The sequence below is a fragment of the Eucalyptus grandis genome, chromosome 5 (genome assembly GCF_016545825.1).
Source record: "Eucalyptus grandis isolate ANBG69807.140 chromosome 5, ASM1654582v1, whole genome shotgun sequence".
Classification (NCBI taxonomy): Eukaryota; Viridiplantae; Streptophyta; class Magnoliopsida; order Myrtales; family Myrtaceae; genus Eucalyptus; species Eucalyptus grandis.
Genome location: NC_052616.1, coordinates 3951174 through 3970895, shown reverse-complemented (window position 1 = coordinate 3970895; position 19722 = coordinate 3951174). Strand labels below are relative to the sequence as shown.

At 40.5% G+C, this 19722-nt stretch overlaps 2 protein-coding genes across 3 annotated transcripts; one reads left to right on the top strand and one right to left on the bottom strand.

Moving 5' to 3' along the window:
• The first annotated feature begins 286 nt into the window (after nucleotides 1-286).
• LOC104443585 (expansin-like B1) lies at nucleotides 287-3521 on the top strand. Of its 2 annotated transcripts, XM_039311889.1 has the most exons (6): nucleotides 287-552; nucleotides 1447-1554; nucleotides 1654-1760; nucleotides 1851-2032; nucleotides 2349-2481; nucleotides 3092-3521. In XM_039311889.1, the coding sequence occupies exons 2-6, from the start codon at nucleotides 1461-1463 to the stop codon at nucleotides 3290-3292; spliced, it is 717 nt and encodes a 238-aa protein (XP_039167823.1). In that variant the 5' UTR covers nucleotides 287-552; nucleotides 1447-1460; the 3' UTR covers nucleotides 3293-3521. The 2 variants fall into 2 exon arrangements, with proteins under 2 accessions (XP_039167823.1, XP_010055378.1); XM_010057076.3 differs by lacking the exon at nucleotides 287-552 and having other exon boundaries at nucleotides 1336-1554.
• A 945-nt stretch (nucleotides 3522-4466) lies between these two features.
• On the bottom strand, nucleotides 4467-6269 carry LOC104443584 (pentatricopeptide repeat-containing protein At4g18840). Its single transcript, XM_010057075.3, has one exon. The coding sequence runs from the start codon at nucleotides 6267-6269 to the stop codon at nucleotides 4467-4469; it is 1803 nt and encodes a 600-aa protein (XP_010055377.2).
• Nucleotides 6270-19722: the final 13453 nt, after the last annotated feature.

Below are 19722 nucleotides of genomic sequence, written 5' to 3'. Positions count from 1 at the left end.
GATTACTTGGCCAACAAGAAAAACAGGACTCTTGGCTGATGAGGCCACAATTCCTTCGATGCTAATGTTTAATGATTACCCTGATGGTTTGAACTGAAAAAGACAAAATCCGGGTAGAAAATCTAGCCCCATGTTATGATCACGTACGTCTTGTGGGGACAAGATAATATGAATTATATTACTAGGGACTTCCTAAGTTTGATGTATGTGGCGCAATAATAGAGCTAGATAAGAAAAGAAAAGAAATGTTCACGGGCAGCAACGTTGATTTGATGGTGTTCGGAGGAGATAGAACCGGGGCTGCAGCACGCGCGCACTACAGGAGCAGCCAGATTCCTCCACTTTGGAGGCAAGCAGTACATTCACAGGATTGCTAGGTCATGCACACAATACAGATAATTGGCCGATTTCCGGTGCCGGTATACATAGCATGAGCAGGAGCATGAGCAGGAGCATGAGCATACGCACCTAAAAGGCGAAGTGCTGAGGTTCATGTTCACGTTCAAGTGATTCTTCCCATGTTATAGACTGGATTACATAGTTTTTCACCAGGTAAGTTGCCGGAATACATAATGCCCTACAACGAGAGAGAACAATATGAACATGGCCAACATAGCAGAGCATATAGCCGTTAAGTGGGAAAATCAAATTTTGCCTAAAACTTCTTTGCTAGTGCAGCACCACCTAACTGACATCTCTTTTCTTCCTTGTCTTCTGAATCTTGCTTTTTCTAATTTCTCAGTCAAATCATATAGCCATTTTAGACTTCTCTATCTCTCTCTCTCTCGCGTATGGTAGGTCGGTATCAATATCATATCTCTTTGTGGTCAACTATGCCTAGCACGTATACATCAGATGACATTTTGCAAGTCAAATTCTCTCTATCTTTTTTCTCTCTTGTACGCTAGGTAGGTAAGGATCACTTAGCGGTCAACTGTGCCTAGCGGGAATACATCAGACGACATTTTGGAAGTCAAGTTCAAAGCTTGATTGTTAAACTTAGGAGTGAAATAGCTGGTACCATATTGGTTCAAGAAAATGAATACTAATTTGAACTTTCACGTGGAAACAGTTAAAATCAATGACTTTCTTTCCTTACCCAAGGAAACTGGAACACAAGGAGAGAAGGAAGAATGAAACACTCAAACAAAATATTCTTCAAGTCAGAAAAGCACATTTGGACGCTATATTCCATGAAGGGGAGATTCCTAGTCTAACTATTAGCTGAAAAGGATCGTGCGTCAAACTGCTTCATTTACATTAATACCACTTGCAGAACGTCAAAGCCTGAATTTTTTTACCAAACCAGTAGAATTTACTCTATAAATATTCAGAAAGTTCACTGCTTTTCTTGCACCACCACATTGGGATTCTTGGGCTTGAGAGTTGCCTCGTTCTGCTATCGCATAATGGCTCTTAAGCTCAAGTTGCTTCTCTCTCTCTCAGCCACCCTCTTTCTCATGCAAACTCCGGCCAATGGTGCAACTTGCAGCAACTGCTTTGTCTCTTCTCGTGCCTCCTACTACCCGAATTCGACTGAACAAGGAACAGAGAGTAAGGAACATTAGAACGAGTAAAATTGTAGATTTTTGTTGCAGATACTATGTGATAAAATGAATGATTGACAAATGGATATTTCTTATTCAACCGCAGCTGGGGCATGTGGTTTTGGTTCATTTGGAGCTATGATTAATGGCGGGGATGTCTCGGCAGCATCTAATCTCTATCGCAGTGGTGTTGGTTGTGGCGCTTGCTACCAGGTGAGAATCCTGTTAACCGAATTTTTGGAATAACTATAATTAGTGTTTATGAGGATACAAAAGTTGTTAATACATGCATGACAACTTCAGGTGAGGTGCACCAACAGTAAGTACTGCTCAGACAAAGGCGTAACCGTCGTCGTAACTGATCAAGGTTCGGGTGATAACACGGATTTCATTCTAAGCCAACGGGCCTATGGCCGAATGGCTCAAACCTCCGATGCCGCCAGCTACATATATGCACTTGGTGTTGTTGACATCGAATATAGACGGTAAGATCATAGTTAGTGCTTGACATGTACACTATTGGAAAGTTTTCATTGGTATCATGTGGATCTGCGATAGCTTTTGCTAAACCAGAGACAAGAGCAAAGAGGTAACTGGAAATTTTTTCTTATGCACATACCTCTGATGTGATGGTTAAACTCTTGCCAAAGAGTGGATTTTTAATAATTAAGCAAAACTCAGAGATGCCCGTCTACAGTACAAGTATTACCTGATAATTCCAAGATGAAGTGCTGAGATGTTAAGTTAACGGCATGCAGAATGAAGGTTCGAACTAATCCAAGAATCTCAATATTTCCGCAGTGTTTCCTGCAGCTACCCAAACCACAATATAACCATCAAGATCGATGAGAGCAGCAATAACCCCTATTATTTGGGTTTTGTGATATGGTATCAACAGGGCGATAAGGACATCACTGCGGTGCAGCTATGTGAGGTAACTCATTGTCTATCAAAGATTGCTCTCGAACCGTTAAATGAACAGTAACTTCGTGATATGCACTGACCCCTCTTCCGTGTAAAACCTGTCAAACTAGTCAATTCCATGAGGAACCATGAACCTGCCTTGCAACCGTGTTTCAGATCCTCATGAACTTTCAGATTTTAAGAAGCTAAAATTTGCATTTTTTTGTCATTCTATGGGAGAAGATAAAACCATCCACTTTGTCTCGAAAATCAAATCTATATCCTCATGAACCTACCGATTCGTGCTAATATGTCCTGTCCATTTGTCAATTTGTGTAATTTTGTTCTTCTTGTTGCATAAAGGAGCATCTGACAGTAATTAACCTGAACCATAGGTTTTCGAAATATATGAACTGGTTTTAACGTCAATCTAGTCCATCTACTCTCGCATTTTCCATGCTTTCTGCAAGATTTCTCTCGTATCAAACAGTCATCCACTCCGGCTTCTTACAGAAAAAATGGTATCACGTGCATCAAAATACAAAAATTTGCTGATAACTGCTCTATGATGAACCGCACTCAGTAGCAATGGTACTTTGAGGATGGTATTTCTGACTTTTTTTAATCAAAAAATTTGGCAGACTCAGAACTATGTTTGCAAGCTCCTGGACCGGAGCTATGGTGCAGTTTGGACAACCACCTCGCCCCCTAGCGGTCCATTGGCCCTGAGGATGTTGCTCAGTGGCGATGATGGAGATGAGACGTGGTTGGTTCCTGTCAACAACATACCTCAAGACTGGAAAGCCGGAGCAACATATGATACCGGAGTACAGATCAGCTAATGGTTGAAAGCCATGGAATGGAAATGCAGCTGACTGTTTTGCAAGATGTTCAATAGAAATAATCGCCCATGAGCATTCTTGTTCTTTTAATGAGTTGTACAATAATTGTTCTCCTTAGAGATGAGCAATGACTTAGCTAGAGAAATGCTTATATGTATTCTTTCAGATTTGGATGAAATATTCATGTACTATGGATGAAGCAATAAATCTTGGATTTTGTAGAATGATCCATCGAATTAGCTTAATAGAACCATCTGCAATAAACGACAACGTTCAAGAGAACTTAAGAAGAATGAGAAGGGAGAGAATTCTGGAAAACGTTCTTGTGGATGTGCCTCGATATGAAATGACAAGAAGGGTTGTTATATTGAATATCTCATTACTCTGTTTAGAGACGAAACTCTGGTAATTACATGAAGTGCAACCCATCAAAAGCCCGCACATTCACCTGAGTTTGGGTCCCAACCATCCTAGAAATCAATACTTGGGGCTAACGTTGAAGATTAATCTGCTGTCTTTTCAATGTCAAAAGCCTTTGTTTTTCATGGACAGTCACATGCCCAGGGCTCCAAGCTCGTTCGTTCCTTACCCGTGGAGCCTCTCCTTTGCAGTTCAGAATTACTACATTGAACGGTCACGCAAATTTTAGAAGCCACGAGTTAATTCAAATGAAAATGACTCATCTTTCTCATTTTCCAAAGTCCCACTTTTCACCTATTGTCATATAGTGTGTTTGTTGAAGGCATTGGGGCAAGAGTAAGGAGCTAGAAAAGGGTAAGAATTAGATGCTGCTCACTAAGTATTGCTCGTTTATTGGTGTTATTTAAGTGCACCTGTGAACGCAGCCACACCCTATGATTTTCCAAATAGCCCAATCCTTTTCCCCATCCCTCTCCCCTTGGATTTTCTTCTTTCTTCATTTTGAGGCTGAAAGCCCCCGAGTCCACCGCCACACGTGCCCGTTGCGCACACACCCGGTATCACCTCGGTCAACATCGCCTCAACCATCGCCCTCGTTGTCCTCATCGGGCCTCTGCTGTCACCACTCATCCGCTCCTCTAACTCTCAAAAACATATAATGATATTATGTCATCATGCGTTCCTTTTCATGTTTTTGCCTCGCTAGCATCCATGCAATGTTGTAACTCAACCCTCAGCATGCTTTTTCTACCGATCATGAAAATTCTTTCTTTTCCTTTCTAATCAACTCCACCAGACTCAATGTTAGTTCCTCTACAACTCTAGAGTCTCTACAGTACACTTTCATATGAGAACCGATCTCACTCAACATTGAATAAATCATAACTCTTCGATGGGGCAAACTATCCTTTTCGACATCTTCGGACTCGATGCCTCCAAGTCGAGAGAGGCTAGACCTGACTTCCTTTTGCAAACCTATATCCTTCATAATCTTTCTGACGTTCTCGACAGCGTCCCAATTACCTTCTGCTGCATGCATGTTTGCCAAGAGCACATAGGGCGCAACATCAGTCGGGTCCAACTCGATCAATCGCTCGGCCACAGTCTCTCCTAGTTCAGTGGTAGAATGGGTAGATCCAGCCCCCGTTGGGACTTCTTTGACCAACTCTTCTATATCTTCCTTCATCAACCCGACCATGGCAAGAAGCTCGAGCATACAACCATAGTGCTGTACTTTGGGATCAATCTTATAAACTCGAGACATTAGGTCAAAACACCACCAACCTTCCAAAACCATTCCACTGCGCTTGCAGGCAGATAAGACGCTGACGAAGCTGGACTCATTTGGTATTTGACCTCTCTTCTCCATCTCCAGGAACAAATCTAGGGCTTTCTCGCCATGCCAATGCATTCCGTACCCCAGAATCATAGCATTCCACGAGACAACATTCTTATCAAGCATCTGATCAAACAGATTCCTAGCCACGTCCACAGCCCCACATTTTGCATACAATGTCAATAAAGCGGTTGAGAGCGCCACATCAGCTTTAATGTGATTTCTCGTGATGTAAGAACGGACTAGTTGGCCTCTATCGAGGTCCCCCAGATTGCCACATGCAGTCAAGACAGGCAAAAGAGTAAACTTATTGGGTTTAATCTCTCTCTCTTGGAGCATAGTATCAAACAAACTCAAACACTCCCTGTAATGTTCATGACGGACAAGATGATCCAACAAGGTATTCCAAGAGGCCACATTCCGGGAAGGCATTGAGTTAAACAACTCAAGAGCCACCCAAAAACAGCCGATCCTTGCATACCCGTCAATCATACAAGTCCACGATGGGATGTCTCTAGATGGCATCTTATCAAACAAACTTCTCGCCTCTTCCATCTCCCCTCTCCCAATGTAGCCCCCTATCATCGAGGTCCAAGTGACAGCGTCCCTCTCAGTCATTTCATCGAACAGCTCACGTGCACGATCAACTTCCCCATTCTTGACATAACCATCGATCATAGTATTCCAGCTGACGCAATCCCGAACAGGCCCCGCATCAAACACCGAGCGGGCATTCCCGGTCTTCTGAAAAGCCGAATAGAAGTGAATCAATGCGTTCGTCACGAACAAATCCGGCTCGAACCCGAGTTTGAACACCCTGCCGTGAACCTTTTCTCCTTCGCTCAACGACCCAGTCTCCACACACACCTTCAGAACAATGGGGAACGTGATATGATTGGGCACGACGTCATTACCCACCATCTCATCCCGATAAAATCTCATGGCGCTGCCCGCGTCCTTCCCGCCCACGTAAGTCCGCATGATGGTGTTGCACACGGAGGCGTCGGGCTCGCTGGTGGATCTGAAGAACAGGACTGCGCGAGAGACCGCGCGCAGAGCGCAGAGCTTCTTGACGGCTTGGCTGGTGGCGAGGTAGTGGTCGGAGACGAGGAGCTGGGCGTGGACTTGGTTGAATTCCGCGACGCTGCTGCACGAGTCGAGCTTGCGCAGGAGCGGGTGGGTCAGCGTGACGAGGCGCTTGGCTCTCCTGGGGCTGGACATTGGTCGGAGAGCGGCGGGCGAATCTGGCGGGGCGGTGGCCGTTCGTTTTCGTGGGGTTTGAGGTTGATTTGGATCGTACTCCGTAGGTTCTCTCCTCGGCCGAACAAAATTTTAAGAACGGTGAAATCTTCAAAATACCCTTCATCGGATCCATTTTCTTCGAAAGAACCTTTAGAGTGGCACGCATCTCAAATGGCTCCAAATTGAATGTGGTGTTCCAAACAAGCAAATGCTTAGAGGACGATATTTCAGAGTGACGGTATTGTCCTAATGACGTATTCCCAATTTGACTATTTCTGTTACTTAACAACGCTCTTAAGAAGGTATGATCAAAATGGTAAGTTGTTTTCATAAAGTGACAATACCTTAAAAACATTTTATCTTTTCAAATAATCCCTCTCCATATTTGTAAATAATCTATTTTAATTGGAAATATGGAAAAATAAGCTTTTTTGACCTTTATCGGATGAGACTTTGCATAGTTATAACATCTTAATTGTAGAGCGAAGGATAGTCAAATACAAATATTACAAAAATGGATCTTTGATATGTTCCGATTTCCCTCTGTAATCCCGTAGAGCTTTATTTTTCTTGTCAAACTAGGGCAAGTGTAGTTGGAATATTCAAACTATTTTTGAATTTTTTTGTCATTAAATTTGAAGATGTGAGGATATCGAGTTTGCTGCTCTTTTTGGAATTTGTCTTTCAATATCGAAATTTTTGTTGTCTTATCAATTGTCAATAGTTCATCTAATCCATACAAAAAGAATACGATCATTGCTTGAGTTATCAACCATTATAATGACATTAATGGCAACCCCTGGAATCCATCGATTTCAATGGTTGGAATTTTTGGAGACCGCCAAAAAAAAAAATAATAATTAGCGGAATACTCAATAGCTTCAATCCATTTTAATGAGAGCAAAATTTGATGCATGAAATTGACGACACATGCGGTCCACCTCTCTCTTATTCCCTTTTATTCTTGCTCCTTCTCATCTCATAGACAAATTCACTTTACACAACAATCAATGTTTGCGTTCCCATGGAACACATACACATTCGCCGTTTTCATGGATGGGAAGAAACCCGTCACGACACATATCCGGATTACAAGCGCCTCCTCCAACCTGATTCACCGAGACATCTGGGCGCTTTGATGGAACGCAGAAACATTTGCCGTGCGCAAAGACCATACGAGACCCATTAGGACAAAGCTTTGGACTACAACCTCCGTTTCCTTCCCGATCAGCTAAGGTATCCTGGCGCTGTGACGGAACACATAAACATTGGAGATCTATCACGATGGGATAATACCCAACAGGACACAGATCAGCTTTGTCGTCGCCGACTTGAAGACAAGGTTTTCTCTCTTCTGCAGCTTGTGAGGCACCGAAACCTTTAAAGAAGGGAAGTTTGGAAAATTCATTAGTGCAATTCTACATTGATAAATAATAATAACAAATGAGAGACGAAAGAAACCTACCGGATGAAATCACCAATATAATGACTAATGCACTGGCCTTGGCTTGACCCTTCTCCATTTCCAAGTATTTTGGCTTGATTGTCTAAGGTTTAATTGTGCAGACAGTCTTTAGGGATTATGGTGAGAAAATTTAGGCTTGATTATTGGAGATCACTGTGGAAGACGTGTCATGAGGCCTCTGGGAGTGGGTTTATATAGATGTTTAAAGTATGATATTTTTAGAGTTAGAGTAAATGCAAGATTCAAAATTGAATGAATATTAATTTTTTTGGCTTAGAATGAGTACTAATTAACTTGCTATATATTCTTATAATTATTGGATTTTTTTTGGTTGCATTTATTTCATAGGTCTCTGTTAAAATGCGCACTTGCTTTTCAAGATAAGATAATAAGTACTTGCTGTATGCAATTGAATAGTTCGAGATTTTTCTACCATAATTTGAGCATTTCTTAAATAATTCGAGATTCTCCTATCATAATAAGAAAATACATGTATCATGTATATATTTCCTCCCTAGACAAATGCTCTCCCTCTCTCTTTTTCTGTTTTTTCTTTTTTTTTTCTTTTTTTGCTTTCTAAAATATCATTGTTTGACCCGATTAAAATATGCAAATAATACCGCTCAAAGTGCGAAGTGTGAATATTAGAAATCCAACTCACTGGGTTTTAACCTTTTCCTCTTCAGCGGCTGCTTAGTTTGCATGACTTGATGAGGACTTTAATTCGGATTTTTTTGGAGTCCACTAATATTATAAATCGAACTTTTGAATTTGGCATCTAATTCATATTTACAAAAATGTCATTGATTTTCTTATCGTTTATCATTTTTTTTGACCGTAAATCAAACTTTCTTCACCCATGAAAAAGATCTAAACAGTTTGGGAAGTACATGTCATTGTCCATTAATATAAAAGATGATAATCACCCACAATTTTTAGCCCCATTTATTCACCAATTCATGCCATTCATCCAACGTTTAAGCGATTTAATAATTCTTTACTTTCCTAAATACCCTCAACTAATTGTTTTTACATATTGTGTTTATAGAAAAAAACAAAAGTCGACAATCCTATTATATCTCTCAAAGAATTAAAGATTTAGATTTCAGAGCTTTCCATCCTACAACAAGATTCCTAAAATATTTCAGATGTTGATATAATTTTTCTCTTTGCATATGTACTTAACTGATTTTTTTGTAAAGTAATTGTTTATCAAAATTTTCGTCCCATAATTTAATAATTCGAATATGTACTGATTAAGTCATCTACCTAATCTTTCGAAGGCCAGTTTCTTACATGCATGCATGCATGCCGCACATGTGCAATCGCTAGTTATTTACTATTTATTATCTTTGCTCACGTTATTGACGTTAAATATTTTCCAAAGATGAATTACACTCAATGCAATATAGACTGGAGTAGACTATATAATAATCATCTAGCAGAGAGAGAGAGAGAGAGAGAGAGAGAGACTTGGGTCCACCTTATATTTCAAGATGAAAGAGCTCAATCTTGGGGCATAGCCTTCAACTGTATTTTACTTAGTTCAACGAGTTTGACATAAACACCAGTTAAACACCATATACGATTAGCCCCCTTTTTTCATTTGAAAGTGAATAAATTGAGGATCTATCCATACTAATTCTATAATAAAAGAAGCGTCTCACCATAATAACCACATTCCTCCTGAAAAACCTTGTGTCTTAGCTCGAGTATGATTAGGAAAGCGAAGTTTTTTAATGATCTGAGAAGTTTGCTCACCACTCACTCTCGGCTCAACAATAATAAATACTTGAAAATTATACAAATGAATCTAGTTCTTAGCCGTTGCTCAAAACTTTTTCTAGCATCGTAAGATTCTCCATATCAACATCTTCTTGAGGGTTCAGTGGTGTCGATTCCTTAAAAGACTTTGGAACCTCCGGTAAGTAAGAAATATTGTAAAAATTGGGATCCCCCAATCTACCAAAACCATCTGGAGGTTTCAGTGGTACTTGGGGAACGTCCTGTGAATTCTGATGCACATATTGGTCTGGAGAGAGTAGTTGATTATCCTGCAGTGGCATGAAAGGTTTGAGCAGCAATGTATACAGCTCTATGTGTTTGCTCTATATGCTGAGGTAGCCCAAAGCTCTCATCTTCTAGGAAAAATCTTTGGAATCAATTCGGTACGTTTGCCTTTCCTTTTTGTTTTTAATTCTAAACACGTTTTCCTCCTTCGAAATAGATATCTCTGTCTGAGAAGTACGTCTAGCTTCACATATGTCTACTTGATGTAGCACTGGAATCAGAGGAGCAAAAGCTTGGTCATCTTTTTGAAGGCACTTCTTCTGCTTGTCGTCTTCGGCGGGCCAACTTCAAACGGTCATAACTTTTTATTCGAGGGGAGTTTTGACGCATACAACATATCAAATCGAAAAGGACAGTGAGATCTTTGAAATTGCAAATGGACTACACCGATTTGGGCAATGTTTGACCTTTAAAACACACTTTTTCTTGATTTCTAGGCCTCCAAAGATTCTGGACGTGTTTTGCAGATTCTCAAGATGCATTTTGAAGACTTTACCCCTTAACAATAAGTTTCCTCAATGCTATTATTTAATTTTAATTATTTGATTGTTTCCTAAAGGGCAACCTTCCTATAAACGGGTGTTGGGAATAACGGATACGTTCTTTCAACAGATACGTTCTCTCTCTCTCTCTCCTCCCTTTTATATGTCCCTCCATCCACGGGCCGTATTCCCGTGGGCCAGGCTTTTTGGGCCCAACTTGGGCGGACGGGCCTTAAACCCATCACTAATAAAACCATCATCTCCCACTTGCACGTGGTGGGTCGAACAGGATTCTCTTTACCTCTCTTCAACATTCATACCGGTGAATAATCCGTGCGACCAGCATACTTTGAGAGCTCGTTGCTATACATCTGTTAGGAATATATAGCAGCTCATAATGGGCGTCACGCTTTGAGTAGATTTAGTATGCAGTACCCTAGATCGATTGATCACATTTTATATCTCTCTTGATCTCTTTTAAACATGATATATATATATTGTATTCACAATTATAATTATCCCAAAAACAGTCATAATTGGTCGACTAGTGAATACAAAACTACAATGTGATTCCCCAAAATCGATCTTCCTCTTTCCTTCAAACTCTCAATTTCAGTTCAGCTTGCTTTTCTAGAAATGTCCCATTAGATCGAATCAACTCATGACTATTGGCAACATCCTAAGATAGCAAACACTAAATAGAAACCTTGCGAATAAGTAAAAGTCATGAGGGCACTAAAATTTGAGGAACTTTTTTCCTCAAGAGTCTCACACGTCATAAAAGTTGAGATCAAACTTTTTGCCACTCTTATTGGTCGGCTTATGCATACGTAGTATGAAATACGTATTACGGTATTAACTCCTTTCCCATGGAGCGTATGTCTACACCTTTCAATACCGTACAGATGATAGCTCAGACATACCCAATATCTAACTTGAGTTCACGTATCTACTCATTTACAAAATTCATCAGAACTCACATTTGGCATCTTAGACAGATAAAGTAAAATATGTGGGGTATTTTACTTTCGGACATATTAAGTATTATGTCTTCATCTTAACACTCAGTTAAGGCGACATACGTATTTTAAGCTTGATCTCTCGATTATCACCTAGATAATAAGCTTAAAAAATAGTCTCATCTCTATTTATCACACAGTAAATAGAGGCGATTACCCGTGTAAGTGGGCTAATCTTTTATCTGTCCGACATACTTTCTCAACTTAAAGTAATGCACTGAGCATTAAGATGCATAAAGATCAAACAAAGATTCATAGGTATTAATAATGAAACAACACTAGTTCATAAATGTGAACAACTCAGGGAAATTACAATCCAGTACATCAGACTCTATGCAATCCTAGAGATTTTACATGACCACAAAACACATCTCTAGGTATTGGCTTTGTCATAGGATCTGCTACCATTCTATGCGTAGATATGTACTGTAAGTTCACATCCTTTCGTACAACCATATCTTTTACAAAGTTATACTTTGTATCTATATGTTTGGTCTTGCCATGATACTTTGGATCTTTGGTGTATGCTATAGCTGCTTAGCTATCACAGTTAACCAATAATTGATTTGCAGCTTTCTCAATAACACCTAAATGATCCAAGAATCTCTTAAGCCAAACTCCTTCTTGTACTGCTGCTGATAATGCCACGAACTCAGCTTCCATCGTGGATAAGGCTATGCTTCTTACTACTCCATGATATGACGCCATTGCTCAGTAAGAAAGCAAATCCTGAGGTAGATTTCATTTCATCTAAATCTCCTCCCCAATCAGCATCTGAATAGCCTTCAAGTCGCAGATCATTTCCTTGGTAATTCAACTTGTAATCAGCAGTTCCTTTCAGATACCTTAGTATTCTCTTAACGGCCTTCCAATGTACTGGACCTAGATTGGATTGGTATCTACTCACCATTCCAACTGCAAAACATATGTCGGGTCTTGTACACATCATAACGTACATCAAGCTCCCAACAGCACTAGCATAAGGAACATGTTTCATTTGTTCCTTCTCTTGTGGAGTCCTTGGACACAGTCTATGGCTCAATCCTTCACCTTTTGCAATATGAGTGTCTATGGGTTTACAATCTTGCATACGAAATCGTTCAAGAACCTTATTTATATAGGTTTCTTGCGAAAGAGATAACGATCTCTTCGAATGATCTCTTGAAATCTTAACTCCAAGAATGTATGCAGCCTCACCCATATCCTTCATCTCAAAGTTGGAAGACAACCAACTCTTGACAGTATTAACAAAATCCATATTGCTTCCGACAATCAGTATATCATCAACATATAATGATATGATCACAAATTGATCCTTGGATCTTTTGATATATACACAATGATCCTCATCAATCATCGTAAAATCATATGCCATTATGGCATTATGAAAACGTATATACCATTGTCTTGATGACTGCTTAAGACCATATATCGACCTCAAAGGTCGATATACTTTTTCTTCTTGGCCTTTCACTATGAAACCAGCAGGTTATTCCATATATATTTCTTCCTCTAATTCTCCATCGAGGAAAACAGTCTTTACATCCATCTGATGTAACTCAAGATCCATACTAGCCACTATTGCCAGAATAATGCGAATCGAGGTAAATCTCACTATAGGAGAAAACGTATCTTCATAATCAATTCATTCCTGTTGATTATACCCCTTCACCACAAGGCGAGTCTTATGCATTTCTATCGAGCCATCAGCCTTTCGCTTATTTTGAGAACCCACTTGTTCCCAATAGCTCTGTGTCCTTTTGGAAGATCAACCAGTTCCCGGACTTAGTTTGATTTCATTTACTCCATTTCCTCTTCCATTGCATGAATCCTTTTTTTTTTTAACTAGGGCAATTCTGAGCCTCATTAATATTTCTTGGCTCATCCTCATCTTGCGGAGCAACCATAAAAGTTTCATCTTCAATGTCAAAACGTCGACGAGGAATACTTTAGCGACTTGTTCGCCGTATGGGAGATTGTACACTTTGCGCATCATTCCCCATTATGCTCCCACTTGGATTAGATAATGATGACATAATCTCATCATGTGGTTGTAATTGAGAATGAGTTGAATTCAATTCACCACTTCTCATATTACTCCCACTTGGACGAACTCCACTAATATCATTATCTTGATCCAAGGTTTCAAATAGGGAGTGATCTTTCCCTATTTCGTCCTTCTTAGGAAACTCATCCTCTAAGAATGTGACATCCCATGATTCAAATTCAGTTATATTCTCACTTTTCTGCTCACCTATGAACACATATCCTTTCGAGTGTTCTGAGTACCTTATGAAAATACTCTTCTTTCCTCTAGGACCCAATTTCCCAAACTTGTGAGAGGACTCATGTGTATAGGCAGCACCCCATGACTTAAGAAAACTTAAGTCCGGTTTTCTATCTGTCCATAACTCATATGGAGTGGAAGTAACTGATTTAGAAGGCACACGATTAAGTATATAGGCAGCAGTTAACAACGCATCACTCCAAAAGGTAATAGGTAAGTTAGCATGCGCCATCATGGACCTAACCATTTCCAGTAGGGTTCTGTTTCTTCTCTCTGCAACACCATTTTGTTTAGGAGTATATGGAATTGTCTTTCTATTCATCCTTCATCACATAATTTTCTGAACTCATCAGATAAATATTCTCGATCTCGATCGGATCTCAATGCTTTTATTTTCTTGTCTAATTGATTCTCTACCAGGTTCATAAACATTTTGAAACAACTTATTGCTTCAGATTTGTGAGAAATCAAATAGACATATCCGAATCAAGTATAATCATCTATAAAAGTAATGAAATAAACAGCCCCATGCCTTCCTCTCACATTCATTGGACCACATATATCAGAATGGATTAAATGCAGAGGAAATTCAGCTCTTTTACTTTTTCCAAATGGTTTCCTTGTTGTTTTCCCTTCTGGGCAATGCTTACATATGGGCAAATCGACTTTTTCAATGTTGCCCAACAAGCCCTCTTTGACTAGCCTACTCATACGCTGTTGGCCAATGTGACCAATTCTAGCATGCCACACATTCACATCATTATCATATTTATTAGGAGACGTGAGAAGGGAATAACAAACATTTGCATTAACATAATCAATATCTAATACAATGAAACCATCCGGAAAATAACCACAACCATAGTAATTTGTATTCAAAAACAAATCCACACCTCTGTTATAGAAGTTCATATTAAAACCTAATTTAACCAACACTAAAACAGACACTAAATTCCGACGAATCTCCGGAGCATACAACACATCATGTAGGAATAAAGTATGTCCACCACGCATATTCAGTTGGCATGTGCCAATTCCTTTCAGTTCAGATCTGGAGTTGTTTCCCACATAGATCCACTTAGTTCCAGTTGGTACTCGTCGGAATTCCACGAAGGATCCTTTATCCTTCGCTACATGGTCTGTCACTCATGAATCTACAGTCCACAAAGGATTAGACTCAGTTAAGAACACAGAACTTGACACAAAAGCAAAGTTCTGAAAAGTACAAGGGGTGCATACCTTCTTTGGCTCATGACAGTCGCGAGCATAGTGACCCTTCTTGTCACAGTTGTAGCATTTTACCCTTGCAAGCTTCTTCATGCGAGGACGTTTTCCTCTTTCATGTTGGTTAAACTTGGGTTTCTTCCCTGAAGGACCTACTTCTTTGCCTTTCCCTTTATCAAACCAGTTAGGACGTTTGCGCTTGGAGCTCGAAGCTCCATTTGAGCTAGAACTAGCATGATAGAGTTCAGCATCCGGCTTAGCCGCCAAGAGGCAGTCCTCTTCCAGCTCAAGATGGCACACTGCATCCTCAAAATATTTGATATTTTCATTATGGGTCAGGTGCACCTTCATATGCTCCCAACTCTGAGGCAAGGAATGAATCACTGCTTGCACTCACTGCTCATCTGTGAGGACATGGCCAGCATCTTTCAGCTCATTTATCATGTTTGACATCTTTCTAAGATGTTGCTTTATGGTCTGACCATGAGGCTTCTTATAGGAGTCAAACCTAATAGTGAGTTGTCTCAGTCTGGTCATCGAAGTATGACCAAATCTAGCTGCCAATGCCTCCCACATTTCTTTGGCATTGTCAAAATGCTTAAACTCTCACATGACGTCATTTTCCATGCTACTTAGCAATGTGATGCGAGCAAGAGAGTTCTTTCGTTTCCATGGAGCAAAAGCTTCCTTATCTCTTTTGTGCTGTGCAGTATTTCCTTCTTCAGGTTCTACCATGGTCAGGTTAAGAGCCTCAAGTGCCTTTTGCTCTTCCAGCACATATTGGATTTTCATGTGCCATATCTCATAGTTGTCACCATTGAGCTTTTCACCTTTGTTCAGCTCGGCAACTATGCTCTTCGTGGTCGAAGCCATTGATTTGAACACATCATACATATATGCACGAATTATTAATGCCTATTATTTATGCATCCCTATTTGCATAGATCCATCATATTAATGAATAATTTCAAGTAAGGCTTCAGAATCAAAAAGTCACTATGTTTCCAATCATCCTCCAAAATCCTAACTTAAAACTATCATTAATATAATTGTCTTATGCAAAATAAATTCTATGAAGTTACAAAAACTTCTATAACTACCCACAGCAACCAGCAATAACAGAAAGTAACAGATAATTGACTTCCAATAAAACAATAATGCTTTCAACTAATACAACAAAGATATTGGTTGCTACATCAACAACAATTAGGTAGTAAACATTACATAATTATGTCCACAAAGCACACTTAACATAAATCAGCCAATACAACTAACACAAAGTCAGCACACGAACTGGGAAAGATAATTTTTTATTCAATTTCTTGATCTTTTCCCTTATAACAATGTAGTAATATTCATTTACAAAAATCATCACAATTTTCTTATATGAAGTAGTTCCGTTGACATCCCATATGCGATTAAACACATCTTGCCATTTAGGTGAAAAAGTGTTTATGAAAAATCGCATCATCTCTGATTGTGGCATGGGACGACCATTTCATATGACCTATTGAATCTTCCCATTGACCTCAAGGACATGATCAATTAAGTCTCCACTCTCCCATCGATGATCAGTCAGCTCAACTATCAACTTAGACAGCCTATCTTTTTGTTCATCAGTAACTGCGCGAATAGGTGTGTGCAACCTCAGGGGAGGTATTGTTCGTGCAACAAATGCAGAACTGTTCTTGCAACAAATGTAGAACAAATAAGGGATCACAAATAATCCAGATAGACTTAATTGAAAAAGAAACACATTCTTTTCCTTTTTTTTGGGTCAACGGTCGTCGGTCAACGGGTCAACAGTCAACGGTCAAGTCGTCAGTCGTCGGATCGGTCGGACCGAACAGATCGATTCGGGCGAACCGACGGCACGTGCTCGGCGTCCGCGGTGCGGGTCGGGTCGGGTCGCCGGCCGGTGACCGCCCGGTCAACCGTCGTCGTGATGACGTCATTGATGACGTCAGCACGCGTCGATCTACCGATTGGCACGTGCCGGTTCGCCGGCCGGCGGCGAGCATGTGCCGGTTTGCTGACTGGTGCGTGTGTCGCACGCGCTACGCGAGCCAGCGCTTCCGGGCGCGTCGCGCCCACGCGCAGCGGCTTCTGGCCGTGCGTGTGTGCGCGTGCGGCATCTCTCGGCGGCGTTCGACATATCGCCAGACCCGTCTCGACGACCCATTTCTCCCTATGCCATCGGAATTTGATTTTGACTTACGAAAACTCAGAAAAATGGGCGAACAGCGCTCGGGTGTCGGGATTTCTCGCCCTGATCCGTACCGCCGAATTACCTTCGCGAAAAATCAATCAAAAAACATCAAATAAGTCGGGAAAACGTGAACTAGGGCTCTGATACCAATGTTAGGAATAACGGATTCCCGAAAAGTGGATTCGACACTAAATCGAACCCCTAAATCAATGCGGAAGACGAGCCCGGGAAAACAACACGTATCACCGATCCTAAAGCACACCACGGATTCGAGCGTACATTTTTAGCCAGAGATTAAACACCGACACCGATAGAGGAAGAGAAACTTGGTCCCGTTCGATCCAGTGAAGCAAATTCGCCTTCGCGCTTCACTGTTTCCCTTTTGGGAGAGAAAGCGAGAGAGAGAGAGAAAAAGGAGGGATGCGTACGTACGTTTTTTGTTTTCAACAGAAACGTTCTCTCTCTCTCTCCTCCCTTTTATATGTCCCTTCATCCACGGGCCGTATTCCCGTGGGCCGGGCTTTTTGGCCAGGGGTCGGCGACCCCGGTCGATCATCCCCCCTCCGTCGTCGGCCCTTCTCGGCGACGGCGGGGAGGCGGCAACGGTGGCTGAGGGCCGAGCCCTCAACCACCACCCCCTTTTCTTTTGTTTCTTTTTTTTTTTTTTTTAATTTTTAAAATATTCTTTTTTAAAATTTTAACTAAATTTAATTTTAAATTTAATTTAATTAATTTTTGTATTATTTTTACCACGTCGGCCTAAAACGACAACGTTTTTTTGGCCATGTCAGCGTGGAAAATGACATCGTTTTGGGCTCGCTTCGCTAGAAAAATGCCATGTATGCAATTTGGCCAGATTGGTACTCAATTGATCCGTTTTACTCCGATTTTGGCACTTAAGTGTACCTTTCGTAAGTTCAGCCAATCGATAACTATTCATTTGCGAATAAATTGATGTGGTGGCTTTAAAACAAAGAACACAACGACAATCTCTACGAAACATAGGTTCGATGTTGCAAAAATCACAAGGAATGGAAGATCCAATGGTGTCTTCTAGTTGTTCAGAATTTTTTTTTTTGTCAAAGAGAGATATATATCATTACTAATACGAGTTCAAAAAACCCATGAGAAGAGCATCCAAACAAAGCAGAGCCGAAAGGGGGTTGGGGTGGGACCAAAAGCCAATTATAAGGAAGGCTATGTAATATCTAGGCTTTCGTAACCCAATCTCCAACGGAATTAGACAACTTAGGACAATGGGCTAGAGTAACATGTGGATGGGCTGAAAGGAGGTCCAAGCAATTCTTAAGTAGCAACTGCTCCTCCCAGTTAAATCGATTTGTGGCTTGACTTGTCAGAACTTTTACCAGATCAATTCTACCAGACTCAAGAAAGTACAACTTAAACTGAAAACGAGCTTTGGAGACGAAGGCGGGTGCCTCCAACAAAGCTAGGATTCCACTTGTACCACAAATGATGCCTTTGCCGACCTTGCGAAGTCGGCGACGAGACTACTGGTGTGGTCACGGCATATATGAGCAATTCCTCCATCTATTGAGCCTTCAACAAAAGATCCATTGATGTTAAGTTTTAAGGCTCCCTCTTTTGGCGATATCCAACGTTGTCCTCTTATAAGATCTCGTTGCCTCCTTATTGTCAACTTCTGAGTGTTCCATTTAGTGAAGTTTGCTTGCATAAATCTTGTTGATTCCATGGTTTGTTGCGCATTTAGGATTTTTCTTCCAAACACAAATTTGTTGCTAAATTTCCAAATACTCCACAGAATAGACGCCATAGTAGCCAAAGGCAGTGCATCAATCCCTTTTTCTAAGAAATTTATCAACCATACTTCGAATTTGGTTATATGTTTATTGTCAATCGTCAAGTTCAAGTTGAGGTCTGACCATACTTACTGGGTCCATGGGCAAAGGAGGAATATGTGCTAAATGGTCTCCATTCCTTTTTAGCATAGGGAGCAAATCATATTAGGTACAATCTTATGTTTCCATAGATTTTCCTTGGTTGCAATTGCATTTTGGCATAGAGACTAGAAAAATATCTTGGCTTTGGATTCTATCTGCATGTTCCACATTGCTTGCCATAGAGATTTGGGTGTTTGGAAAGATGAGGTAGCTAATTCATTTCTCTGCATATTTTTCAGTTTATCTCTAAGGTGATTGTAGCCATTTTTAACTGTATAATGACTACATTTCGTCCCAGTCCAAACAAGCTTGTCTTGTGAACTTTGAGGTCTGATGTTGATGGTCAAGATTTCTTAAACCGTCTGATCATCAAAGAGGTCAAGCAAGATTATTCCACTGTTGCTCTTCATAATTTATGAGTACCGAAACCATAATCGAATCATCTTTGTTTGTCGGTCCCCCTAGCACTCCTCGTTTAAGCCATTTATCCTCCCATATGTTCACTTTTTCGCCATTTCCAATCAACCACATAACTGAGTGGGATATGACTTCCCTACTCATAAGCAAACTTTGCCATCCTCAAGATAGTCTCATTCCTCTCTTAGCCCTCTAGAAATCCTTTTGATTGAAGTAGATTTCTTTAAAGATTGTACTCCATAAAGACTCTAGATTTTGAGCTAATCGCCAAGCTTGTTTTCCTAGCATAGCTTTGTTGATAGAAACAAAATCTCTAAGACCCATTCCTCGTTTATCC

What these genes read in the sequence shown, in the direction of transcription:
- LOC104443585 (XM_010057076.3), top strand. Translation starts at nt 1,410, where the DNA reads ATGGCTCTTAAGCTCAAGTTGCTTCTCTCTCTCTCAGCCACCCTCTTT. An exon ending in GTTGTGGCGCTTGCTACCAG is followed by an intron (nt 1,761 to 1,850) that starts GTGAGAATCCTG and finishes TGACAACTTCAG; the next exon opens with GTGAGGTGCACCAACAGTAA. An exon ending in GTTGACATCGAATATAGACG is followed by an intron (nt 2,033 to 2,348) that starts GTAAGATCATAG and finishes ATATTTCCGCAG; the next exon opens with TGTTTCCTGCAGCTACCCAA.
- LOC104443584 (XM_010057075.3), bottom strand. Translation starts at nt 6,269, where the DNA reads ATGTCCAGCCCCAGGAGAGCCAAGCGCCTCGTCACGCTGACCCACCCG.